General features: G+C 53.0%; 13 protein-coding genes across 13 annotated transcripts; 5 read left to right on the forward strand and 8 right to left on the reverse strand.

Moving 5' to 3' along the window:
- Positions 1 to 4: 4 nt before the first annotated feature.
- On the reverse strand, positions 5 to 1,001 carry DACRYDRAFT_20149 (uncharacterized protein). Its single transcript, XM_040771818.1, has 3 exons — positions 701 to 1,001; positions 231 to 651; positions 5 to 178 (listed from the first exon to the last, which is right to left on the reverse strand). Exons 1-3 carry the CDS (start codon positions 957 to 959, stop codon positions 31 to 33), a joined length of 828 nt encoding a protein of 275 aa, XP_040632660.1. The 5' UTR covers positions 960 to 1,001; the 3' UTR covers positions 5 to 30.
- A 552-nt stretch (positions 1,002 to 1,553) lies between these two features.
- On the reverse strand, positions 1,554 to 5,480 carry DACRYDRAFT_20150 (uncharacterized protein). Its single transcript, XM_040771819.1, has 14 exons — positions 4,184 to 5,480; positions 3,937 to 4,132; positions 3,853 to 3,887; positions 3,768 to 3,797; positions 3,511 to 3,716; positions 3,429 to 3,459; positions 3,312 to 3,379; positions 3,190 to 3,263; positions 3,084 to 3,135; positions 2,638 to 3,037; positions 2,527 to 2,583; positions 1,990 to 2,473; positions 1,858 to 1,929; positions 1,554 to 1,805 (listed from the first exon to the last, which is right to left on the reverse strand). The coding sequence occupies exons 1-12, from the start codon at positions 4,448 to 4,450 to the stop codon at positions 2,159 to 2,161; spliced, it is 1,731 nt and encodes a 576-aa protein (XP_040632661.1). The 5' UTR covers positions 4,451 to 5,480; the 3' UTR covers positions 1,554 to 1,805; positions 1,858 to 1,929; positions 1,990 to 2,158.
- A 187-nt stretch (positions 5,481 to 5,667) lies between these two features.
- On the forward strand, positions 5,668 to 6,737 carry DACRYDRAFT_75147 (uncharacterized protein). The gene is made up of 6 exons (XM_040776111.1): positions 5,668 to 5,768; positions 5,819 to 5,848; positions 5,906 to 6,129; positions 6,191 to 6,398; positions 6,452 to 6,583; positions 6,636 to 6,737. The coding sequence occupies exons 1-6, from the start codon at positions 5,676 to 5,678 to the stop codon at positions 6,675 to 6,677; spliced, it is 729 nt and encodes a 242-aa protein (XP_040632662.1). The 5' UTR covers positions 5,668 to 5,675; the 3' UTR covers positions 6,678 to 6,737.
- A 395-nt stretch (positions 6,738 to 7,132) lies between these two features.
- DACRYDRAFT_46145 (uncharacterized protein) lies at positions 7,133 to 8,752 on the reverse strand (the record flags this gene model as incomplete). The annotated part of the gene is made up of 8 exons (XM_040774684.1): positions 7,133 to 7,268; positions 7,304 to 7,420; positions 7,472 to 7,544; positions 7,602 to 7,669; positions 7,718 to 7,813; positions 7,867 to 8,331; positions 8,385 to 8,468; positions 8,571 to 8,752. Coding segments are annotated over 8 exons (1,221 nt in total), but the record flags the coding sequence as incomplete, so codon positions are not given.
- A 397-nt stretch (positions 8,753 to 9,149) lies between these two features.
- On the reverse strand, positions 9,150 to 11,229 carry DACRYDRAFT_20153 (uncharacterized protein). Its single transcript, XM_040771820.1, has 3 exons — positions 11,127 to 11,229; positions 10,789 to 11,070; positions 9,150 to 10,734 (listed from the first exon to the last, which is right to left on the reverse strand). Exon 3 carries the CDS (start codon positions 10,623 to 10,625, stop codon positions 9,276 to 9,278), a length of 1,350 nt encoding a protein of 449 aa, XP_040632664.1. The 5' UTR covers positions 10,626 to 10,734; positions 10,789 to 11,070; positions 11,127 to 11,229; the 3' UTR covers positions 9,150 to 9,275.
- A 488-nt stretch (positions 11,230 to 11,717) lies between these two features.
- Positions 11,718 to 12,677, forward strand: DACRYDRAFT_113818 (NADP-binding protein; the record flags this gene model as incomplete). Its single annotated transcript, XM_040769705.1, has 4 exons — positions 11,718 to 11,801; positions 11,849 to 12,003; positions 12,057 to 12,479; positions 12,527 to 12,677. The coding sequence occupies exons 1-4, from the start codon at positions 11,760 to 11,762 to the stop codon at positions 12,675 to 12,677; spliced, it is 771 nt and encodes a 256-aa protein (XP_040632665.1). The 5' UTR covers positions 11,718 to 11,759.
- Positions 12,678 to 12,721: 44 nt separating this feature from the next.
- Positions 12,722 to 15,762, reverse strand: DACRYDRAFT_75153 (uncharacterized protein). Its single transcript, XM_040776112.1, has 13 exons — positions 15,560 to 15,762; positions 15,262 to 15,507; positions 15,138 to 15,207; positions 14,666 to 15,087; positions 14,311 to 14,617; positions 14,140 to 14,259; positions 13,978 to 14,088; positions 13,861 to 13,904; positions 13,718 to 13,807; positions 13,439 to 13,639; positions 13,014 to 13,342; positions 12,858 to 12,966; positions 12,722 to 12,806 (listed from the first exon to the last, which is right to left on the reverse strand). Exons 1-13 carry the CDS (start codon positions 15,719 to 15,721, stop codon positions 12,783 to 12,785), a joined length of 2,235 nt encoding a protein of 744 aa, XP_040632666.1. The 5' UTR covers positions 15,722 to 15,762; the 3' UTR covers positions 12,722 to 12,782.
- Positions 15,763 to 15,905: 143 nt separating this feature from the next.
- DACRYDRAFT_20157 (uncharacterized protein) lies at positions 15,906 to 16,890 on the forward strand. The gene is made up of 6 exons (XM_040771821.1): positions 15,906 to 16,060; positions 16,108 to 16,371; positions 16,428 to 16,438; positions 16,493 to 16,525; positions 16,580 to 16,690; positions 16,740 to 16,890. The coding sequence occupies exons 1-6, from the start codon at positions 15,964 to 15,966 to the stop codon at positions 16,815 to 16,817; spliced, it is 594 nt and encodes a 197-aa protein (XP_040632667.1). The 5' UTR covers positions 15,906 to 15,963; the 3' UTR covers positions 16,818 to 16,890.
- On the reverse strand, positions 16,858 to 17,753 carry DACRYDRAFT_75155 (COQ7-domain-containing protein; the record flags this gene model as incomplete). Its single annotated transcript, XM_040776113.1, has 3 exons — positions 16,858 to 17,178; positions 17,236 to 17,435; positions 17,487 to 17,753. 3 exons carry the CDS (start codon positions 17,751 to 17,753, stop codon positions 16,974 to 16,976), a joined length of 672 nt encoding a protein of 223 aa, XP_040632668.1. The 3' UTR covers positions 16,858 to 16,973.
- Positions 17,754 to 17,984: 231 nt separating this feature from the next.
- On the forward strand, positions 17,985 to 18,979 carry DACRYDRAFT_113822 (uncharacterized protein; the record flags this gene model as incomplete). The annotated part of the gene is made up of 2 exons (XM_040769706.1): positions 17,985 to 18,181; positions 18,234 to 18,979. The coding sequence occupies exons 1-2, from the start codon at positions 18,079 to 18,081 to the stop codon at positions 18,977 to 18,979; spliced, it is 849 nt and encodes a 282-aa protein (XP_040632669.1). The 5' UTR covers positions 17,985 to 18,078.
- Positions 18,980 to 19,054: 75 nt separating this feature from the next.
- DACRYDRAFT_20159 (PEBP-like protein) lies at positions 19,055 to 20,246 on the reverse strand. The gene is made up of 3 exons (XM_040771822.1): positions 19,957 to 20,246; positions 19,650 to 19,899; positions 19,055 to 19,592 (listed from the first exon to the last, which is right to left on the reverse strand). The coding sequence occupies exons 1-3, from the start codon at positions 20,168 to 20,170 to the stop codon at positions 19,199 to 19,201; spliced, it is 858 nt and encodes a 285-aa protein (XP_040632670.1). The 5' UTR covers positions 20,171 to 20,246; the 3' UTR covers positions 19,055 to 19,198.
- Positions 20,247 to 20,915: 669 nt separating this feature from the next.
- DACRYDRAFT_104267 (uncharacterized protein) lies at positions 20,916 to 22,051 on the forward strand (the record flags this gene model as incomplete). The annotated part of the gene is made up of 5 exons (XM_040767898.1): positions 20,916 to 21,090; positions 21,140 to 21,212; positions 21,263 to 21,706; positions 21,758 to 21,885; positions 21,936 to 22,051. 5 exons carry the CDS (start codon positions 20,916 to 20,918, stop codon positions 22,049 to 22,051), a joined length of 936 nt encoding a protein of 311 aa, XP_040632671.1.
- DACRYDRAFT_20160 (SRR1-domain-containing protein) lies at positions 21,999 to 23,068 on the reverse strand. The gene is made up of 6 exons (XM_040771823.1): positions 23,007 to 23,068; positions 22,813 to 22,952; positions 22,672 to 22,767; positions 22,474 to 22,625; positions 22,378 to 22,427; positions 21,999 to 22,332 (listed from the first exon to the last, which is right to left on the reverse strand). The coding sequence occupies exons 1-6, from the start codon at positions 23,059 to 23,061 to the stop codon at positions 22,166 to 22,168; spliced, it is 660 nt and encodes a 219-aa protein (XP_040632672.1). The 5' UTR covers positions 23,062 to 23,068; the 3' UTR covers positions 21,999 to 22,165.
- Positions 23,069 to 23,334: the final 266 nt, after the last annotated feature.

A 23,334-nucleotide genomic window follows, 5' to 3' on the forward strand; every position in this document is an offset into this window, starting at 1 on the left:
AGTTTGAATAGTGGCAAGTATATTAATTACCTAGTACACTACTCGTGCTCGACATATGTACTTTGTTCCCCAGGTGTGCTCGTCCCAATAAGTCATATGCAATTGGCGAACAAGGCGATGGGCTTCGGAGATGTTTTCTAACTGGACAAGGTGTCGTGATGTGAGCGAACGGCCATTGCTACGGAGCGACGTCAATGTAAACCCGCAACTGGATAAAGATTTAAACACACTGTGCCAGTTTGTTCACCGATGGCAGATGTTCTTCGGCAGCCTGAGGATCGTCGTCGACAACCTGTTCCCTGCGAGTGGGCTTCCTCAACGCAAAGCCTCTCAACGCCGCTTCCACATCTTCCGCCTGTATCCTTCCAGGAAGACCATATAAACAAACTGAGGTGCCTCTTGAAAATAGCCCGGCATCGGGACCAGAGCCCGTTGTGAAGGTTCCTCGCGGTCCAAAATCGAGACTGAGAGAGCGGTCTATGCCAGGGACATTGCTCGGCTGATTTGCGGCAATGGCAACCACGTCATGACCAGATATTTGAAATTTCCCTCGACCTCCGATCTTCTCATTTGCGGTTTTCGCATCGATTTTGTTTTCGAACTTGATGTATGCACTATCGCGTCTGAGGAACCGATAATATTCGAGATATACTGGACGAGCATGAGTAAAATGGAGCAAGAGATTCAGTTTCAGACGCACCGTCAAACCTCCCTGTTACTCCCGATCTTGAAAGGGCTTGGCGAATATCACTGTGTAAGGCCGTAGTTGGCACCTCAAGCAGCCTCATCCAATTACTTGCTGTTTGTTGGCGTCGGGGAGGTTGGGCAGCTGAGCCTGCCTCTGACCTAGGCGAACGTGCAGCAGGTGTAAAAGAGGCAAGACTTCGAGACGATATCCGACCAATAATTGAAGGTCGTATACATTTGGTGAATGGTCGAGTACATATTCGTGGATTCATGGTCAGAGAACTCCACAGGACAACGATTTTGGCGAGAAAGCCGTGGTAGTAGTTCAGGTATAGAAATTTTGGTCCCGCCTTAAGCCTTCGAAGCACGGCGCGTGCAAGTCAAGCATCATCATCACAACCACCATGTCATCGAAACTGCCAGAGAGGCGTGACCGCGACCGCAGTGATAGGAGAGAGAGGGATTATGACAGGGATAGAGACCGTGACCGTGACCGCGACCGCTACCGAGATCGAGAGACTCATCGCGAGCGTGACCGGGAACGGGAACGGGATAGACGCCCGAGGAGCAGGTCGCGCAGTCCACGTAGGGGCAATGATAGAGGGCAAGAAAGAGATCGAAATAGGCCACAGGGTGTGTGTATATCTTCAGGTTTCTTTCGAAATGCTGACTGGATGCGTAGACTACGACAGGAAAGACGCACGGGATGGTCGAGATCGACGGGACTCTGGAAGGGACTATGATCGCAGAGACCGAGCACGGCCAGAGGATAGAGACCGTGAGCGACCCAAAGCAAAGCAAAGAACCTTTGAGCAACCCGAACCCCCCCGGGCAGAGCCTCTAACTGCGGCTGCGTCACCCGCACCAGTACACCCTCAAGTCACGTCGAACCAGGCACCTTCTGTGGGGAAACCGACCACAGCGGAAGAAGAAGACGAGGGGGAGGTAGTTGAAGAAGGACCGAATCCGGACGAGCAGGCGATGATGACGATGATGGGCTTTGGTGGGTTCGGGAGCACGCATGGGAAGGAGGTTAGGGGGAATGAGGTGGGTGCTGCCAATGTCAACAAGCAGCGGACATGGAGACAGTACATGAACAGGCGAGGCGGTTTCAACCGGTATGGGTTCAATATTGTCTTTACGCAACTGTGTCACTAATTCGAACCTTAGGCCCCTCGACAAGATCAAGTGAGATTTATTGTGGCGGACCGGCTAATCCGTGCTCGATGTTGTTTCCAATATGGTTAGTTGTTGTGAATCACTGTGCACAATGAACAACAATAATGACCTCTGCTCATGCAAGTGTTGTGCCTATCTGTGGCCTGGTTGCGCGTAAGGTCCTCGTGTTTCTACCATCCGAAAACGTGACAAACACTTCGAGGTTTCGTACCGTATACAGAACAAGGGTCGCGTACGCGACAGATACTGACGATCAACAATTAGCTATGGAATGAGATTGGACAACAATGGCTCAGTAAGCAATGACCACGTTGGAGAATGGACCAGGGATGCCATCCACGCTCACGCCACGCATGACATAGAACCCGCTCTTCCAACCCAAATCGGGCTGGGGTGTATCCCTCGCCTCACCCATCTGATCACGCTTGAAAGGCAACCAGCCAGGGTGACCTGTCGTCTTCGGCAGCTTGGGGTCAGACCATGGGATGTTTGGTGCATTGGTTGGCAGTGCAGAGTAGGTGATCGTCGTTGCCTGCTCTGGTGCATACACGTCGATCGGGAAGTATGCGGTGCCAGCGTCGACATCATCCAGAACGTACGTGGCAATCTAGTCCACAGAGGTTCAGCGACAGGAACAGAGTCAGTCCCACAGCGCCATACCTTGGTCCAAAACAGGTTACCAAACTGGACGGCCCAAACTTCGTAGTGTTGAGCCCACTGTATGCTTGTTTAGCCAGACTCTATTATCAATATGTTTTGAGAGCCACTCACAGCTCCACCCAGCCAGCTAAGCCCAGTGCCAGCGGTGGCATTATTAACAACCCAAATCTCAGGAGCATTGGGGATGGGGAAGAAGGCGGGCACGTTGTTATTGACCATGGTATAGCTAGCGTTACGGGTGATGTGGATGATCCCGAGTTCAAGAGGATCGAAGTCCGCCGTCTGCTGCGGAGACCACCCAGGTGCATGGTAAGAGAAGATTCCATCGCCCTCACCGTGAGTGATGAATCCGCCTTCTGCTGAATGGGGTCGAATAGACCAGACCATCGACCCGGCAGTGTTAGACTCCTTCTGTCGATAGAAGAAGTCCGAGAACTCTGAGTAGTTGGCGTAGAAGCCGTGCTCGCCGACAACATAAGTCTTGCCGAAGCTTTGAACGTATGCTGAGTCACTTGGGGGTGTCAGTCATGGAACGAGAATGACATTGATATACTGACGCATTGATGCGCCTGTAGTCGTACGCAGGCGGGTTATCACGATAGTAGTGATCTGAAGAAGCCGAGTAAGTCTCGTCATCTAACGGCAAACCAACAACAGGCATACAGGAGAACAGGTCGACAAGAGGAGATTGCAGAGCTTCCAGGGCGAAGGACTGATCCGTGTAGTTGTTCCTAGCCCTGAAAGACGAGTTCAGTCAAGCCACGCGGAATGAGAAGAGTCCTCACAAGCTACCATCAAGAACCATAGTTCTTGGTGCGAGTGACTTGATAAAGGTAGCAACAGCAACGGTCCACTATAGATCACGTGAATAATGGTGACAAAAAGAGAGCCCAACCACATACGTTTCCGGGAGCGGGAAGGTACCCGAGGTAGCTACGAAAAGAAGTCAGATCGCCTCCGAACAACAGAAGAACATCGGTTCACTTCATTTCATTACCCGTCTCATGGGCCAGGAACGTGGGGTCGTCCCCGTACCTGATACCATTGACCGTATTGATGCGATTCAGGTAGTAGTTGATAATGAGCTTGAAAGACTCCAACATGATCGGGTCAGCGAACCAATTGACAGCATAGGTATCCTCGTAGGTAGCAAAACCATAGCGCATCCGAATGAGATCCGCCCAGTTACCCTAGAGTCGTTGTTCAGTGTAGATCATTAACATTGGGAGAGGATGACGTACAGCGTAATTAGTATCCTGCGAGCCGTAGTCCTGTGCACAGTGTTCAGAATTCAATGGAACAGTGAGGTAGCACACATAGCCTTACTTGATTAATGATGGGGTGCACGATTTTGACTCCATCTGTTTCCAGAATTAGAGATACGTGCAGTCACGGTCACTTAGCACATACATTGTGCGGCGGTTGCCAAAACAAAGTCCATCTTCTGAAACATGGCCTCGTTGTACACCCAGTCCATGGTTGTGTTGTCCCATGACACGATATGGGCTTGGTCAGCAGGGATGTTGATACTGGTCACTTGCAGAACATAGGTTCTGGAGACTGGGCGCGCGAAGCCGGCGGCAAGGGTTCGCATGGTGTCCACCACCTGAAACGTTCTGTTAAACACATGTGCTCCAGAATTTCCGGGGAACTCTACCTCAAAAGGCTCGCAGGTGAGTAAGTGTGGGGAATTGAAAGTTGCAAAGTCCCACAGATTACCAAGGCCGTCATATAGATGTCCGTTGGATGGGCGGATGAAGCCGTAGTTCGGCAGGTTGCTGGGATCGACATTGGCCGAGTTGGAGGACGGAACCGCGGGAGGTGCGAACGCCCTCGCCGCGTGCGTCGGAGCAGGAAGGGCGAGTGCGTTTACACCGATCGCAATAGACAGGCCAAAAAGTAAGCTCTGGATGATGGTCTGCATGTTGAAGTAGCCAGTCAAACGAGTGACTTCGACGACGCGCTTGGTCGATTTCTGAACGAACGAAGAGTGTCTTATAGACACGCTGGTAAAAAGGAGCGTGTGGTATAGGAAGACGAGGGGAAAAGAGAACAAGAGGCGGAAAAGGAGAGGGCCAGCAAGGAGCGCGACTTTGTGTCACGGGGCGACATTGTATGTGCGAAGCAGCATGACCGAGAACGCGTCAAAAGAAGACGAAGAAGCACGCGTCGGCGCATCCTTCCGACCGTTCCCCATTGGCCCAGCATAAAAATTGCAACCAGAGTGGCTAATGTGCTGTGTAAGGCGGCCATCAAGGAATATTGCTGGAGGGGGTTCCAAAAACGGTTACGACCAGTTTTCCCGACGTTCGGTCAAGAACCATAAATATGGAGGCTGGTCCCTATAAGAGGACGCATATCAAATCCGCGCGATCCGTCCAGAACTCGTCGACAGTCCTCTTCGAAGGAACAAAGTATACTGTTGATGCCGCATACCAAGACTATACGGGTGTCATTTGACGATGTAAAAAGGAGGTTGAGGAGTAAGGAGCAAGGCGACTGAGCATGTATACACTTGGTGCAAAAGAAGTTGGTCGTAACCCCTTTCAAGACCCGGCCCAACTATGACACAAAAACAACCATATGATGGCTCCACGCCGGATTACAGGAGATGGAAAGCGCCCAGGTATCACAGATTCGCAAGAAATCTACCGTTGCATGAGTGGTGCAAGTCCCTCCGGCCTTGCAAACAATAGTATTCTCTTGCCTATCTGGTCTTGCGGATATCTCGGTATGGATTGGCTTTGATAGCGCTTGAAACGAGTCCAATGCCATGTAAAGGTATCATTCCATGGATGGATTCTTTTTCGATTTGATCATCTTGGCCGCAAGCCCATCATGTAGAAGCCCCGAGAACAACAAGAGTACGCCCCTGGTGATCGATCTTGAGATAGCAGATGATTGGCCAGTCCTTCTAGCCAGAAGTTCCTAGCAGCAACTGACTTACAGCAAGGCGTGATGTGCGAGTAAACGCGCCCAAATAACAGATGAGCGATATCGATCAGGGCGGGTACGCAGAGTTGATGGAGTTGTCGGAGCTAGGAGTTTATCCGGGTGGCGATGCCCCCCTGTGAGGAGATGGACAGACCAATCGTGTTAAGACTATGTCGACTCGGACGTCTTGATCAACACCGGTGCATTCAACGACCATGGCCCTCCGTTGTTTGCGTCTGCGGCCTGTTTTGTCCGCCCGGAGAACATTCTCCACTACGAGGATAGCTCGGTCCGATGCTCTCTTTGTGGTATGTGGTATGAATGTTGTCGGGATCTGGTCTCTAACGACCCTTGGCAGCATCGTGACACCCCTTACAATAATTCGAAGGTGCGGTATCAACCCCTGAACCGCACAATCCCTCTGAAAGCTGATGCTGTTGCCTAGATTCCTTTCAAGTTTACCCCTGAGAATCTCAAGCTTGCCCAAGAAATCATATCACATTATCCATCCCAATACAAGAAGGCGGCTGTCATCCCGCTGCTTGACCTGGGACAGAGGCAAAATAAGGGCTGGACAAGCATCAGCGTGATGAACTATGTCGCGCAGCTTCTTGATCTCCCCCCTATGCGCGTCTATGAAGTTGCGACATTCTATACTATGTTCAATCGGTGCGCATGCTCTCCCTCGGTTGGCAAGTGCTGATGCTTACGGGGTTCTTGTAACGTACAGGGAGCCAATCGGGGATAACTTCGTCCAAGTCTGCACGACTACCCCATGCATGCTCCGGGACGGGTACAAGATCTTGGATGTGATCAAGGATCATCTCAAGATCGGTGTTGGAGAGACGACCAAGGACGGCAAGTTCACGCTCGTCGAGGTGGAATGCCAGGGTGCATGCAGTAATGCACCAATGATGGTGGTCGGTGATGATTTCTATGTGTGTCGCAAATACTTGCTAGCGCCGTATTTGAGCTGACGTATCTGTTATAGGAAGACCTTACTCCTGAGACGACCAAGAAGATCCTGGATGCCTTTGCCAAGGGTCAAAAGCCAAAGCCCGGTCCGCAGAGCGGACGGCATACAAGCGAGAATTCCGCAGGTCTCACGTCACTCACAAGCAAGGTGTGTCCAACATCTTCTCTGGAAGTGTTGGGTTTAACGAGTCATCATGTAGCCCTATGGACCGGGAGAGCATTGTCTACCAGAGTTCTCCTAGACAGTTCACAAAACACACAATGTTTACGCACAAAGTTATACTATCGTAAGATCCACGACGATAAACCGGTGCCGCTCATTTTGTCCCTTCCCCTGCCAGAGGCGGACGGACATGCATTTACTTATCTAGGGCATGCTCGATGAGGACCGCGCGACTCCATGTCCTCCTAAAGCTGTTCATCAGGTATTTTATTAAGGCTCGCCGTATTTCGAATTTGCGCAACAGACGAGCGGCATGGTAGACTCCTGTTGTACGCGTATCGTTCGGAGCTTCAAAACCTCCGGGCATCTCCTGACTTCTTTCTGTGGCATCGTGACTTATGATCATTAAGCCGCTTGAGAATTGGGAATGTTTAACGTTAAAATAAGAGTTAAAACCGTGACATGCACGTCACAGGGGTTAGGTTGCGCTGTTATGATGTACCGGTTCGAAATGGAAATTCCTGAGGGAGCCCCTCAGAATACGACAGCATCATCCTCATCTTGCTGCGGCATGCCCTGCATAAACGCGTCTTCCTCGTCCCCTTGCGGCAAGTAGTCCATGATATACTCGATATCCCGTTGCATCTCATCGCAATACTTTTCTGCACCACTGTCAGAGTACATACGAGCTAGAGAGAGCGAGACTCGCCGAGAGGAAGATCGTCCATGTCCTTCCCGAATGGCATCTCGATCTGATCGGCGATACCCTCAATGCCCATAAGAGTGAAGGCGACAACAGTGACGATAGGAACCATGTGGTAGCTGATGCCCATATTCAGTTTGTTTTTCGTCTGGGGTTAGTGATCGGCGTACCCCATATCCTTGACCATGGTGAATGGGAGTGCGAACAGGTACAACGTAACGCATTGCTTGAGGTGGATGCCGTCTAAATTTGGCTTCTAGTCAACTCCAGCTCATAGCAACATAGCAAGATCCGCCTCACAAGAAGCTGGGATAGGGGTGTTGCTCACCCTCTCCATAGCAGTAAGCATGTCGACCATCCCCTGAATACTGACAATGCAATGAGCAGGAATCGCGACGGCAACCAGACAGACATACGAAGCCGTCATCGCGTTTGTTCCGGCTGGTCCGACGGTATCAAGCATGCCTGCACGCTTGAACTTCCAGATCATGCGCGTAAGCTCATGAGCAATGCTTGATTTGACTTTTCAGTAAACCTCCAACTGGTGAAAACCAGGAATACCCACGCCAAGGGCATATTCGGAATGAACTGATGCTCATCAATCTGGATTTCGACTTCGTCCTGACGCTCGACATCCACGTCTACCATCAATGGTGTTTCCTGGCTGACTGCCTTCCCAGCCGTGATGGTCGAATCGGTGCTCCGGCTCCTCGAGGGGTTCTCCTTCCCACCAATAGGGCTGGTCACCTCGCTGACTGTCCCATAACTGACGCTGGTTCCATCTCGGCTGCGTTTCCTATATGTGTCGATCTTCGCCCGGGCTTTTAGTTGCTCGGTGAGCACCTGAGTCTCTTCTGTCGTGTCGCTGCCGTTCTCCTGCCGCAGATGGTGCACCACCGCGCGAGGGAAGGCGATGAGCAGCCGGAGAGCGCGGATCTTCAGCTTGGTGATCTTCGCCCGCACCTTGTCAGAAGACTTGGCACTGCCATCTCCTGCAGGAGATGGGGACGCGATGTTGACCCAGATTGACCTAGACAGCCGAATTTCAGAACCGCACGTCAGAATGCAAGCAACGTGACGCACCGAGCCAGATTTCGGGTCTGCGACGTTAGAGACGCGAAGTCCTTCCTTCCCTCATAATACCGGTCATAAGACGTTCTGCATATCCTTGAGCCCTCTACAATCATCATCACTTGTGTATCACTCACCCATTCCTAAACGTCCTGTCAGCGAATGATTCCGACCTATGAACGGATATACTACTCTCACCGGAAGACGAGGATCAAACCAACGACAACGCTCAGCAAGGGGACGACATTGTTGCTCAGCCTGATGTCCAATTTCGTATGCTGGTCCACCGCCGCGACAACAGCCGCAAATACCGTCACCGTTAGCACCGGGCCGATGATGTGGGGGATCACACTGCCATCGATACGGAAGACGTCGGGGAGCCAGGAATACTGCGCCCGATCAGTGTATGTTTGAGATCAGGTGCTGGAACAGGACGCACTTTACGCAAATTCTTGCGATGCTCTTCCAGCGGAGTCTGGGCAGGTCAATACCTAGTGAGTATTGGAGCGAAATGCCTCACATTGATGATGCTCGTGATCGTCATCGTACGGCGCGTGTGAACCATGGCGAATCAGGTCAAACGCAAAGTGAATAGGTATATTCGTGAGATCGTAGGATATCGTGAGAATCGTGATAGGAACAGGGGTCAAGAAGAGAGTAAAAGGAAGGAAGGAAAGGTATTAACTGCCCTGTCCGATGTGATCAGATCAGGGAACGGAAGTGGGGATACGTCAAAGGGGACGCGACTGAAACGCGTGGAGTCGCGTCGTCAAGAACATTATAATATTAATGTCAAGGATTTGACTATAAATAGCTGTCAGAAGATGTAATTAGTTATCTTTCCTTTATCTACATTTTATTAGGCCAGAAAGGCCATAGCACAGCAAAAAGTCCAAAACCACTTCACTCGTCCAGCGCACGCTCGAAGACCTTATAGTTCCCCTTCCCCTTCCCACGGGCCCACCACACCTCCATCTCCTCACCATCCTTAACCCGCTTAATATCAAACGAGTCCCCATAGGTACTGAGAACCCTCACAATACGCGTGATGACCCTCTTTTGCTGCCCTTCGACTTTGGCCGTGACTGCCTCGACGGAATGGGGCATACGAGCTGGGGTGTGCACCCAGTGCTCTTTTCCCCGCAGGACGAGCGCGCGTGCTTGCTCGAGCCGCTCCTTCTTGCCCTTCTTGCTACGGTCTGCTATGCACAAGCATGAGCCAGCCATATGTCTTGGGAGCGCGTCTTTTCGCAGGAACGGCCGACTACACCACGTGTGTGAGCAGTAGATGAACCTCGGGGCCAGACCAGCGAACATGTAGTTTTCGGCAGGTAAAGAGGAGTTGAGCTGCTGGTAGTATTCTTTGGCCAGGTGCGTGGCAGCGTGGCGCCTCACGTCCGTTTCGCTGCTGAAGCAGGCGCCGCATGTGAGATGTGGGGTGGAAGAGAGGTGGTACGGGCAGGAGAAGACGACCTCGGTTTGTTCGTGGATGGCCTTTTGTGGGCGGACAGGGGGGGGATGAGCTACCAGTCGGCGGATAGCGCGAGGCTTGACATCCCTCGAGGGGGGAGGACGACGACGTTGTGGGCGTCTCTTGCCTGACAGCTTGGAAAGACGCGGGCGTTTGGGTGGTTTCGGTTTCGTATAATTTAGATCCTGGTCGTCGCATTCATCATCTCCATCCTCGCTTCCCTCCGAACCAAGCTCCTCGAGGTACTTTCTCTTCCCGCCTCTCTGCTCATACTCAGTTGGGGGGGTAGTGAAGCACTCGTTCATCCGAGTCTCCAGCTCCTCCTCATCTTCGCTCCCAAAGTCGAACAGCGAAGGAGGGAGGGAGGATTGACTGGACCCATCTGGGGAGTCTAGCAAGCTCGACCGTTGAGTGCAGGGGGAGGAGACGGTTTCTTCCGTTTCGGGCGAGGGAGAGCGGTAAATAAGTCGCGGGTCGATCCCCCTGTCCAACCACGTCTCCTCGGTCTTCATGGGGAACCACTCCACGCGCTGGGCGCCCCAATTCCAGCGCTTCCCATCCCAAACCCAGCCATACGTGCCCAGCTGTTGGAGATAAGGTGCATACCATTGCGCCCACTGTGCGTCCATGCTTTCCTCCTCTGGTGTAGTAGGCCAAGGGGAGTAGCGCGGTTTGAGCGAGTGCTGGGTAGGCACACGGGGAGCGAAATGAGGGAGGGGGAAAGAGTGTGACTGGCGGGCCCCTGTGCCGCCCTGTGCTTTTATAGTCGGTGAAGAGTGCATGACTTGGTTCCGTGATGGAGTGATGGTGCGGCGGTAGGATGGAAATTTAGCGATGAGTAAACGTCGGACGTTGTGAGTCACTGCTGGTCGCGCGCGTTCGAGTCAAGCTCTAGGGACGTTCGTCAAAATCAGAACAAAACGATATTCCAGAGGGCTTATATACCTTTCCCAGGACAGAGAACGCACAACGCACAGGACTAGAGGGATGAGAGTTGAGAGAATCAGTCCAGGGAGAGAGAGCGGATTTAAGCTTTTCCTGACCGCCGCATCGCACCGCCGCCGCCTTTGTCCGCCGGCGCGTACACTGAGGAAGAAGCGTGCATAGAAACGACCCGAAACGGTGTTGGTAGACAATAGCTGCGACGGTGCGTTGTGATGCAGCGGTGCTTGAACATTACGCCCGCTGAACGCGCCGCATTTTTCGTGCGCGTCTCCTGGGAAGAAGCTGAAAAAATGTCAAATACTGATGCTCGGCGGAGGATTGTGCGCCCTTGTGCCTACGGTGTGAGGTACCAGGGCGGAGCACGGTATGGAAGCCGGTGCTGTTGCGGTATGGGAAATGGTGAGCTGGACACCAGGGAGCTAAGGCCCATAACGTCGCTGACCTCGGCGTTGTTGTTCACCGGGTAGTCAAGTAGCTTCGCCGGGGGATAATTACGCTCTCCGAAGATCAGAAGATCAGAAGCACCTTTCCCACAGGCCAGTGAGAATAATTGTGGACAGGACCAGGTGGAATGATGCAGCAACTCAGTCAGGACTCGAATGGAATGAATAAGACCGGACGTCCGGAGTGAGTTGACGATATAAACACTCACGGCAAAAGAAGCGGCGGATTCCTCAGTGGACAGAAGCGTGTGAGTCAGACGGAGGCAGAGAAGCATGAATGTGTTGACCGGAGAAAGACAGCCGGAGAAAAAGAAGCATCCACAAGTTGAGGGGCGTCTTCCTCCATGTGATGACGTTACCTCCACACTTCCCTGGATGACCACAGATCGAGGATCATAGTAATGGCGTGCCCACTATTAGTTACCTATCCCTGCTACAAAGTCAACTTTGACTCATCCACCTAAACCGCCCCCATCCCAACCCTAACGACAAGGCCAAAGTCCACCGGCACCTCAATACCTGACACCAATGGTGAGCCCCAACCCGCGCGTGATCGTTCTCACAGGAGGGGTAAGTGCCTCCCTTTCCCTGCCTTGTCCGATCCTCACACCGAGAAGAACAAAGGTATAGGGTACGCGATCGCCCAGGCCCTCCTGCGCTCGAGTGAGCCCATACTCCTCTACCTCACCGCGCGCGACCCCGCCCTGGGACAAGAAGCCGTCGACAAGCTGCGCAGTAACCTCTCAGCTGGGTCTGATGTCTGTTTCCACCAGTTGGACATCACCAGCCCCTCTTCTGTGTCCGCGCTCACTGCTGACCTAAAAGGGAGATCGGGGCCATGGACGTGCTGATCAACAATGCCGGGATCCTCCCTGTGCGCGAACTTACCGCGGACCTGGCAAGAGAAGTCGTACAATGCAACTATGACGGCACCAAGTCCGTCACGCTCGCCCTGCTGCCCCTTATCAAGCCTCGTGGGAGAGTAGTAAACGTCTCCTCTACAGGAGGGGCGATGCGCAACCTCCCTTCTACTACGCTGCGTGCGCGTTTCCTTGATCCGGCGCTCACTCTGGACAAGCTGGACAGCCTGATGCGAAAGTTTGAATCGGATGTGCAGGAGGGGAGATGGAAGGAGGAAGGGTGGACGGATAACGCGTATCGTGTTAGTAAGATGGGCATGACGGGGTTGAGTATGGTCCTGGCGAGGGAAACTCCGGGAGTGCTTATCAATGCGTGTTGTCCTGGGTGGTGGGTGCCTTCTTTCGCCGGCGATGAAGTTGCTGATCGACTAACAGGGTGAAGACAGACATGGCACCTCTGGGCACTAAGACACCAGAGGAAGGCGCGCGAACACCAGTCTTCCTCGCCATCGGGACTATTGGAGGAAAGACGGGCAGGTTCTGGCGGGACGAGATCGAAGTGCCTTGGACAGAGGGACCCGAGTGATGGAATGGGATGTATAACCATATGTAGCATCGTACAAACTGAGTGGGAAGCATATGCAAAGTGTGAGGTGTCTCCACAAGGTATTATGCAAGAATATAGCCCTCCCTACTGATTGTAGCGTTCCCTGGCCTGTTAGACTTGTATGAGAATAGACCTATAATAATTGATAATCTCACGCACCGAATCCTTCGCTTTGGCAACATATCCCCTGATACCAGGTTCATACTTGCCCACCGGCTGGGGTTTTGTAGCTCCCAGCCCAACACCAGACGCATAAAGCGCCGTTTCACTGCATGTATGAGCACTACTCCCCAGACTGGAAGCAAGACGACGTACATTGGGTCCACTATGCCCTCGCCTTCCGTACCCAGACCGGTCCCTTCGGCCCAGCCCATCTTCTTAAGCAGCTTGTTCCCAATGTTGTTCTCGTCCTTGCCCAGGGCCACCGGCGGTGGCGGAGGGGAGGGCGATGAAGCCCTGCGCTTCTTCCCCGACGTACTGGTATTCAGCGCGTCCGGAGGCGGGACATCGGGTTGCCCATAGATCTCGCGTCGCTCGGAAGCCCGATCTCGATATTTCGGTGCTTGATCTTCTTGGTGCTTTGCTCGTGCAGTGTCGGCTTTCTTCTGGGCGACTTCGCGGAGCTTCTCATCCTTGAGGTTGGCCTGTTATCGCAAGCAAATGCGAGACATAATCAAGTGCGGGGAAAAGGCAATAGAAGCAGACGTCAGCAAACGTGTCATGAAAACCAGGTGTGGGACTTGGTCGCGAGCCTTGTGAAGATCTGATTCCTGATCATGCCGGCGCAGCTGATCCACGCTCGTGAACTTGCGCGAGCAGAGGAAGCATGCGAAGGCGACAGGGTCACCGTACTCGAACTTATCCGCCTCGGCCGCGGGTGAATTGCGGGTGGGTGTTGACGTGGCTTTGACAGCCGCGGCGGGTGCGCGTTTGACGGGAGCCTAGACGATGCAGGACGACCGTGAGAAAGGTGTTGCAAAAGAGCGTCTGTAGTAACAGAGCATGGAGGAAGGTATCACCATTGCTGGCGCGGGGGCAGGTGCAGGCTGTTCAGCATCAGTTGCCAGCTCTTCCTGCTTGGCATTCCACTTGTTGATGTTGCCCAATGTCTGTGTTAGGTTGAATCAGCAGGGGATTTAGCATACAGGTCACAATGACGCACCTTCTTACTGCCGGCCATAGGGGCAAATTTGGTACCTTTGTTGACTGGTCCGCCGGAAGACGTATCAGTACACGTCTATGACGATGGGTACATGTCGCCCGATGGCGGGGAACAAACCCTTGACAAAGGCCGAAGTGTCCTCCTCATCCTCGGCATCCTCAAACTGCGCCGTCTCCTCTTCTCCCCCGAAACCAAGGACGGGTATCTTCACTGCTGCTGGCGCAGCAGCTGGATATGTGTCAACCATCAGGCACCACGCGTGATTCTTACTGTACTTACATTTCGCATCTCCGCTCTTGGGGACGATAGCGATACTCGCACCGGGCTTCTTAGCACTGATCTTGAGCGGTGCATGTTCAGTCATAGACAACTTAGTCGGGGCAGGAAGCGAGCTCTCGTCTAGCCAGCCGATGTCAGCGAGTCCCTTCGACCTGTGACGCCAGTACTCACCAACTTCCTTCAACTTCGTCTTTTTCTTCTTTTCCTTGTCTTCCTTCGACTGCTTTGGGTCCTCCTTGACTTCAAACTTCTTTTCTCCAATACCCGCGCCCTCGTCCCAGTACTTGGTCCACCACCCCTCCTGTCCGCCCATGGCGAGCGATGAAGAGATGCAGTATTCGTCTTTGGGCGTACCTGGTGGAAGGGGCTGGAAGGACATCGTGTGCGCAAACGCGACAGCGATGGGCTTGTCGCTGATGCGAAATCCATTGGGATGCAGCTGGGGCATCATAGTGTAGCCTAGCACAGCTCCCGCAGACTGCAGTAAAGTCAGCAATGACCACCGGAAATAAAGGAAGGCGCATACAGCAACATCTTTGAATTCGACAAAGGCGAAGCCCCATCCCATGCGTGTCCCGCGATCCCGAATAAGTGCAATACGTTTCATACCCTCCGCACCCTCTTTCCCCTCACCCGCGGCGTTCCTGAGCGCCTGCTCGATCTCATCGATACTCGTAAGAGGGTCAAGCCCGCGGAGCAAGAGCACAGCGGTTTGCTGACTGCCCATATCCCGGCTACCGTCATTCGGGGGTGCCTGCTCGCGGAACTTGGGCTGTGCGCTCTGCGAAAAGTCGATCTTGACTCGCCGGCCAGGGGTGTCATTGACAACCCCGCCGAAGGCGTGAGAGGCGGGTGGAGGAAGCCCAACGAACGGGTAGTTGGGAGTGAGGAAACGTGAGGCTTCAGCGGCAGTGTTGAATTGCGCGAAGCCAAACGACCGGGATTGACCTGTAAGTCGCATTAGTTATGCCGCAGAAAAACTTTCGATGTGCCCTTACCGGTATTGCGGTCCCGAATAATTGTTGTATTGACCACCTGTAGACCTTGTCCAATCAAAAAAAATTTCAACTAAAAACTCCATCTCAATATTCCAGTCATGAGTTGCTTAGGTAAGAGACTTACGTCGTCCTCTGTGAAGTCAGGATCCAAGCCTAAAAAGATGACATGCTCGCTCGCTTCGCTCGGGCCTCTTCCCCTTCCCCGACCATAAGCAGCAGGGGTGTTGAAGTTCGCCCCGAGGCCTGGAGGTCCAAAACCGGCACCACCACCACGGCCCATACCATCATGTCCTTGATAGCCGCTCCACTCCGGTGGCCCTTGTCGCGGCCCAGAGTGCGCAGAAGGACCAGAATAGTCCTCATATGCATACTATGTCTTTTTAGCCTGTATGACCTTTTGTCTAAGAAATAAAGGTACGAACATCGTCGTCGTTCATCTTTCTCCGTTTCCAATCATCACCCTCATAACCCCAGTCGTCCTCTCTTGCCCTCCGGGTCCCCCGGGGTCCAGAGTCGTACCCCTCCCGGTCCCAGTCCTTTCCCTGGTCCCACTCGCGTCCACCGTGCTCATTCCGGTAGCTCATCTTTAATACCAGCTATGAATCCAAGGTGTGAAAAGCACAAGCCAAACAGCAGATGTAGGTGAGTGTATGTGAACAGAAGGAAGTGAAGTGTGAGGCGAGGCGACGACAACGAGGGCGGCCGTCTCCCATGCGCAAATACTTCCGCTTGACTTTGGAAGCGGTTCTCCTTGAGCCGGGCTCACTCGTGAACTGCCTCGACGTCGGACAAACTCCCCTGCTCCTACCTTTCCTGAGGGACGAAGATGTCGACCTCGATACCGGGTACTGCCGATGATGAGGAGATGAAGCAGTTCGATGCGCTCATGACTACACTCATCCGGATGACCGCAGAGCAAGACGGTGCGTCCATCAATCGACATCTGGTCCAACACGTTAACCTTCCATAGGCCAGAAACTCACACCTCAGGAAGTGGAAGACAGTCTGGCCAAGTTCAAACTCTCTGCAGAGGAATACGATGCACTTCCTATGCACTCCCAAGCACACCATGTTCATCGCACTATCGCTGTCTTCAGAGCGCTGAACGACATGGACACGGTCGGGAAGTTGAGGGATCAGGGTGTGTTGGAGCACGCTCAGGCCGAAGGTATCATCAAGGAATTAGAGCAAGCTGCATTGATTGAGAATGCGAAACTCCCGCGTCCACATGAACGTAAGTCTTGTCGTTGTTTTCGATGCGGAGAACGGCTGATCAGTGGACCGTGATAGCGACGTTGTTGGTATGCTGTGCATTTGCGATGAGCGGGGTCGGTACTGACGTAGCTGGGATATAGCAAGATCCTGCGATAGAGCGCTGGCGGACGATGGTACGTTTCCCTCTTGCGGTTAGGGGTGCCTGCAGCCTCTGACGGTACCCTCAGCGCGACAGCATCCACAAAGGATTCCGTTTCACGCGGTACAACACCGGGCCAGCAATCTACTACGCCGCTCTTGTCCCCCTTAGCGTATTCGCAATTGCTTACTTTACACGGGTACGATTCTCCTTTTCTGCTTATTTGGTAAGTGCTGATGAGCGCAAAGGACCAGTGGAGTTGGGGTGGTAGGTACCGGGGCGAATCAATGAAGCGCTCGGGGAGTGAGGCTCCTCCAAAACAATAGCTGCTCCTCAAGAGCACATTATCATGTCCAGAACTAATGTATAAGTGACGCCTTGCGCAAGGCGCAAAAGCCCTTTTTGAGATTGTGTGGTCCACAGAATTCTGTACAGATGTGTGCGGGAGGAGGTGGGCTAAAAACACACAGGAGTACAGCACATCAAACCCGCTTGCAAAGCTCGATCGCTACCTTACACCCCGTCTCTACGATGGTGGTAAGCAGCGCATGCTGTGGTGTGCGTTGACTATTGTTCTCTACCGCCGTACCGAGATGCTCCAGTTCGTCATCTCGCAGCTCGACGATGACATCCTTGAGTAAGCTCAGACTCGGATGTCGGGGCATGCTTTCCAGCGCCTTGAGTTGACTGTGAAGGCGCATATCGGAATTAGATCAGAGAGTACAAGAAAATGAAGATACGAACTCATCATAGTGCTCTCCTATGACTGTCTCCACTGCTTCTGTACATGCCATCGCCGCGTCCCGTCCCATGAGAGCAGTCACCGCACCCAGCCCAAAGCCCGCAATCTGCGCTACAGGAGCTAGGATAGTAGGACGAACACGGTGTTGCGCTTGCAACCGGTCCATAACGAGGAGATGCTTCTTTTCCTGGTCCCACATTTCCTACAGTGCAGATTAGCCTTCGCGCCCTTTCCTGGCAGCAAAACAGCGCACCTGGATAAGCGGTCTCGTCTTCTTATCCCTACCCAATACCGCCATCTGACCCGCATATATCCAATTTGCGGCGATCTCCCCCGCCTGGTCAACACGGATTATCTGCCCGAGCTGTGAACGTTCTGCGGCGTTGAGGTGAGGGGTGGTGGACGTGCTGGGATCGGAAGGCTGGAGGTTGACATAGCGAGAGGAAAGGTTGGTAGTGGTGGTAGCGGCGGCACGAGAGGCGCGGACGAGAAGAGGAGAGAGACGGCGGATGGGCAGCATGAATGGCGTTGATCACAGAGAGAAGAGAGATCGTTGTGTCCTTCAAGCCGAGCCCGATCGGAGATTTTGAACACGTGACCTCACCTGATCCCTGATCTTCTTTCTATACCTCTGGCTCGAAGAATTCTTCACACCAAAAAACTGTCAAAAAAAATTCTTCATCCAGCGACTAGATTGATATTGACCTGCAGGCACTCCGGATCTCTTCAAATTCCCATAGTACCGGATTTGAAGCATAGCTAAACACTCAGAGTCAGCGGAAGACCCTCTGTACCGTTTTCGAAGCGAATATCGCTGTCTTTCCACAACCTCCCCGTCCTTCAAAATGAGGAAACCGTCAAGCCGCCGACCCTCCGATACCACCGACACCCTCTCGCACCACAAACGGAAAACGCCCCCAAAGTTCCAGCACCTCCCGCACGCTACTGGTACGTACATCATCCTGCCTCATTCAGTCGAGCTGATGAGACGTGTACGTAGCCAGGAAGTTGAAGCAGCAGTGGGTAGAGAGGAAGAAGCTTCAGAGCAGGTATTTTGGGAAAGGGAAGGGGCGGAAAGAGGATCAGGAGGGTGTGGCAGGAGGTGACGAGGAGGATGGTGGCGAAGATGGTGGGCGAGCGGTGGGTAACACTACCAGAGGAGGGATGGAAGATGACGAGGAAGAGTTTGTCGGATTCGGATTGCGAGAAGGGGATGATGAGGCTATGCATGACTCGCCGACCCATGGTGAAGTCTCAGAGCCTGAAGATATCCAAGAGCGGCCCGACTCCCTCACTAGCTCGCACCAGAGACGTTCTTCCCTCAAGCAATCATCACATTCCACCCCACAAGAACCTCGGAGCTTACCAGCCCGAGTGCCTTCCTCCCGTCCGGCAGGTGCGAAAGGTTACTCAGGGGGAAGTCCGCTAGAAAGGGTCAACAGGAAAGGGAGTGTGAGTCATATAGAAGAGAACGGAAAGACTGGGAGAGTAGGCAAGCACCCCACTCTAAGTCGGGAAGAACGACAAAGGAAGGAGAAGGAAGAGCGAGAAGAAACTGCGCGCCGACGGGCAAGGGCGAAAGAGGCGTATGATAGAGGGAGCTTGCACACTTATCGGAGTGATCCACTCGGGAGGCAGACGGCTGGGAAAGGGCAGAGGAAGGGGGATAAGGGGAAGGGACAGCCGGATATGAGGCTGAGGATGAACGTGTTGTTGGAGCAGATTAAGAGGAATGTTGGAGCTTAGATTGGCGTTGGTTTATTTTGATGTTGGTGTTGATATTGTACCAGTAGACGAGAGCTATATCCAAACATTCGGGGATCATTCCGAAACATGTGCATTGCAAACGATTGACGTTTACAGGAAAGTAAATGCTAGTGTAGCAGGTATACAGCAGTCATTGGGCTCAAAACCATAGTCCATTCAATCTGACAGTCCATATGCACCATCCACATTCCGAGCTTTTTACAAAAGCATCGCCCCGAGCAGGCCAGCGACCGCCATGACGCCAACAGCGCTAACAGCGTTGCTCATCGCGCCGCTGTGGCTTCCCGAACCAGAGCCCGAGGATCCAGAGGGGGAAGCAGCAGAGCCCGTCTGGGTGCCCATGCCGGCCGCGCTAGCTGCGCTCGCCTTAGCGAGGGAGAGGGTGGAGGAGACGACAGTCGGGATAGCGGGGATGGATGCGGTCGCGGTGCCTTGCTCCACGATGTAGAACGTGCCTGCTACGAGGGGGCCGAGGCCGGTCGAGTTCACGTAGCCTGCGAAATCCCAGTTGTTGGCAAGCGGGGTACCGGGGGTGCTGAGGTCGCTGGGCGCCTGGAAGGTCGAGGGCTGCGCGTAAAGGAATAGACAGTAGCTATTAATGGGGTCCATCAGATCATGAGCAGAAAGGTGTGGGGGGCATGACACGCACCGGTGAGGTCCGCTGCCTGCGGCAGGGAAAGGACCAGCATAATCCGTGATAGCCGTAGCATTAGCAATGTTGACGGCGAGCGTTTCGCCGGTGCCAGACACAGAAACGTCGTTCACAAGCCAGTGACGCGTCTGTCCTACAGACTCGTCCGTCCCAATCACGTCGGCATCAACCATCATGAGCGTGTAAAAGGGTGACGCGGTTGTGGTGTTCGTAGTGTAGAGATGGAGAGTGGGAGGGGTTGCGACCTCTGAACGCGTGTGAGCATATAACTGACGGTGTCGTTTGAAATGAAACGTTGGCTTACGAGCAACGGTCAGAGACTGTCCAGCGCTGTTGTCGGTGCTGTTGTCAAAAGAGAAGTGTAGGCCCCAAGTAGGTGTAAATGTAGGGAGCAGCTCAGGAACGAGCTGGGCGCTTGTGAAGAGCGCCTCGATAGACTCGATTTCCAGAGGTACGTCGACGATCTGGCCCAGGACGGCCGGCAGGAGAACAGCAAGAGAAGCGAGGGAGAAGAACATGATTGCAAGAGGTGTCGAATGAACGAACGACTTTCGAACAGCAAGAGAGTAAAAGTAGACTAGACAGATGAAGGCGGTGAAGGAAAGGGATGATGGAGAGAAAGAAAGAAGTGTGTGGGGAGACAAGACCTATTTATTTCATTTGATTATTGACGGGTCTGCCGTCATTGCTGCCGTCTTTGGCTTGGCGTTTTCCCACTAAACTGCTATTCTGCTGTTGCACGCGCTTGTCACTTTGTGCGCATTTGTATAACATCGGTGTTCATCATCAATCACTTGTGCTTGAGAGGGTCTTCGCCGCACACCATGAACGCGAACTCGTACCCGACACGCAGCTCGTCGATTGGAATCAACCATGCTGACGTCTTCTCTGGTGGTCTCGTACTTAACCACTTCTAACATACCTGTCTTCTCTCGGTCGACTCACGTTCCGCAAACAAGTACCGCAACATTACCTTTTCTGGTGTCTTGTATTCATATTAAGCCCAACCTCCGGCTCCATATGGCATTGCGGGGAAGCTCTGGGTCAACCTAGCTTGCGAACCTCCGTCTTCTTCCATACACTTCTCCTCAGAACCTTTGTACAGAAGATCATTCATTCTCAACTATGCTGGCTCAACTTGCACGACATCTGCGCATTATTACCCCAGATAGAAGGCATGCTCCGGACGTGCTGGCTACCTGCAGAGCTATTTAAAGCGCAGCTCTGGGGTTGGGCTCAAGTCCTCAGGGCTCAGGACCAAAGATGTTCCCTCTCTTGTCTCTGGCTCTCTCTGCGTCGGTTGTGGTCGCTGCTCCGGCTGCTATCCCCAAGCTGGGCAGTATCATCTACGACGGAAGGGTGCCGTGGAGTTACACGCCGTATAGTTTCGATGCCAACTCGTCGATATACCAGAACACGGACAACGTGCATGGTGTCAGTGAGTGCTGTTCAATCCGCCCATCGATTTTCGCTGATAGAGTGCCCAGATCAAACCTGGGACCAGATCATCAAGCTGCCCATCGTGACTCCGTCGATGTTCGATCTTCCCAACACAGTGTTGTACGTCATTCTTTTAGTCATATACTGAGGATTCACGTGACATTATCAAGCCCGCACGGCACCCGCTCGGTCGAAGTGACTATCAACGACAACAGCATCTTCCAGCCTGGCGGCGCAGGCCCAGACTACGGCTTCCGGCGCTCCGAGCTCGTCCCCGCGCCCAACAACGGGACAGACGCGACGGTCCAGGGCACCACAACCTTCCACTGGTCGGTGCGCACGGACCCGACCCGTCCGCTCAACTACACAGGGCACGAATATCACCCGACGTGGCACGAGACGCATGATTACTCGACGAGCGAATTCACCTTCCACACCGGGACGTACTTCAACCAGAGCAATGAGATTCCTTATTATCCTGGTCTGGACCTTACCACCCCAAAGACGCTCCGTCTTGCGGGAAGGCAGACTTCGCCAGAGTTTGTCTATATCTCGGTACCGTTCACGGAGGATACGTGGCACAATTTCGCGGTTACTCTAGGATGGAACTCTAAGTGAGTATTGTACCTTTATGCATCTATGCGCTCCTGACATGTGGCCGTTAGCGAGATGACCATATACTACTCGACGGACTCCGAGCCGTTGAAGCTCGTCGCCGGTCCGGTAACAAACAATAATACCGGTGGCGGACAATTCCATATGGGTGTGTTCAAGCTGCCTACTCCGCCTTCTGGTAAGCTGCTACCTGGAATCAGACCCCACTTGTGCTGATACAACTTACAGCGGACGTTGCAACCGAGGGCTACCAGGAGTCGAACATCAATGAAGGTCTTATCTACGGCGGGTGTTTCATCGAAGACAGCTCTATGGGCGGCGTTAGGCTGTCGCCTTGGAGTTAAAGCACACAGACACTATGTTCACGGTGTAAGTGTCTGTCATGGTTGCCCAACAGCCAATACCTGTTACAAATGCTTTGTCCGCCAAAAACGAATACAGGATATATCTCAGGCATTTCAGGCAGGAATTGCTGTTCTCTCCGTCTCCCTAGCGTCCAGTTTCCAGAAATCGTCTCCCTTAGAAGGAAGCTCTGAAAGCTTGACGAACTGAAATTGCGTGTCGTTGAATGCCCCGCTCTCCAGCTCAAACTTCGGGGGGAAAGATGTTGCGTTTATATATGGTACTGTTCCAAATCAGTTTAAACCCATGATCAGGCGCGTCGACTTACCGATCTTCTCGACCAGGGGTCCCTTAACTCGAAGACGCTTCATTGGGCCCCTGTTTCCTATTAGAAAAAGTACATCCAAGTTAGATGTATGCGCACATCGTCACGTAGTCTTCTAGGTTGTTGCCCAACATGAGGAGGTTTCCTAATCGCTCCGCACTCCAATTCTCTTCGAGAAGGTAATTGTAGTAGATCAAGTCACAATGTGGCATATACACGAGGGTTGGTTCCAGGAGCTCATATCGCGCATCCTGTAGAGTGTCACGCATTGTTTTTACGATAATGTGAAGAACGAACCTTGTCCTCTGAAGGGACTGTCAAGCCCACGCTTCTAAGATAGTCTTCATCTTCTTCGGTGAAGACCGGGTCAAAAACTTCAGCCCTTTCAAGAGGCTGTTCATAATCAGGCAAGAAACAGTATGGTGGTGTGGGTCTCACAATGTTGAAGTGTTGACATAGTCGCATCAACAGGGCGAGCTGGTACTGGGCTGGCGACCAATCTGTTGGGCTTCCTAGCCCAAGACAGAGCACACGAGTTGGTTTGATGGTACATTGCGATTCAAATGTTTCCAGAACACCTGCGTCGTCCTCTTAGTAAGTGAAGATATCGAGGGGGAAAATGGAGAACGCACCCAGAAAGGCTTGGTACCAATCACCCTTCTCCAACGCGCGTTCAACCTCAGCCATGCGTTCTGCAAGAGACTTTTGGGGGGAGGACATCTTCTCTCGTCCTCGTCGTTTACGCATGACTGCAATAAACTCATCTTCCTTGGACATACAACCAGTCCCAATCGGTGTTAATCCAAAACAGGGGTGATGGGGGCAATGCCAAAATCGCGCTGCACATCGTCGACGTCAACGCGTCCCTCGTCGTCCACGCCACCACCGAACGCGACCACGCACGCGGTGCAATTTATTTCTTGTCTCAGTATCCCGTTCGCCATAAATCTGATCATTCAA

This window comes from Dacryopinax primogenitus, assembly GCF_000292625.1.
Source record: "Dacryopinax primogenitus strain DJM-731 SS1 chromosome Unknown DACRYscaffold_2, whole genome shotgun sequence".
NCBI classification, from domain to species: domain Eukaryota; kingdom Fungi; phylum Basidiomycota; class Dacrymycetes; order Dacrymycetales; family Dacrymycetaceae; genus Dacryopinax; species Dacryopinax primogenitus.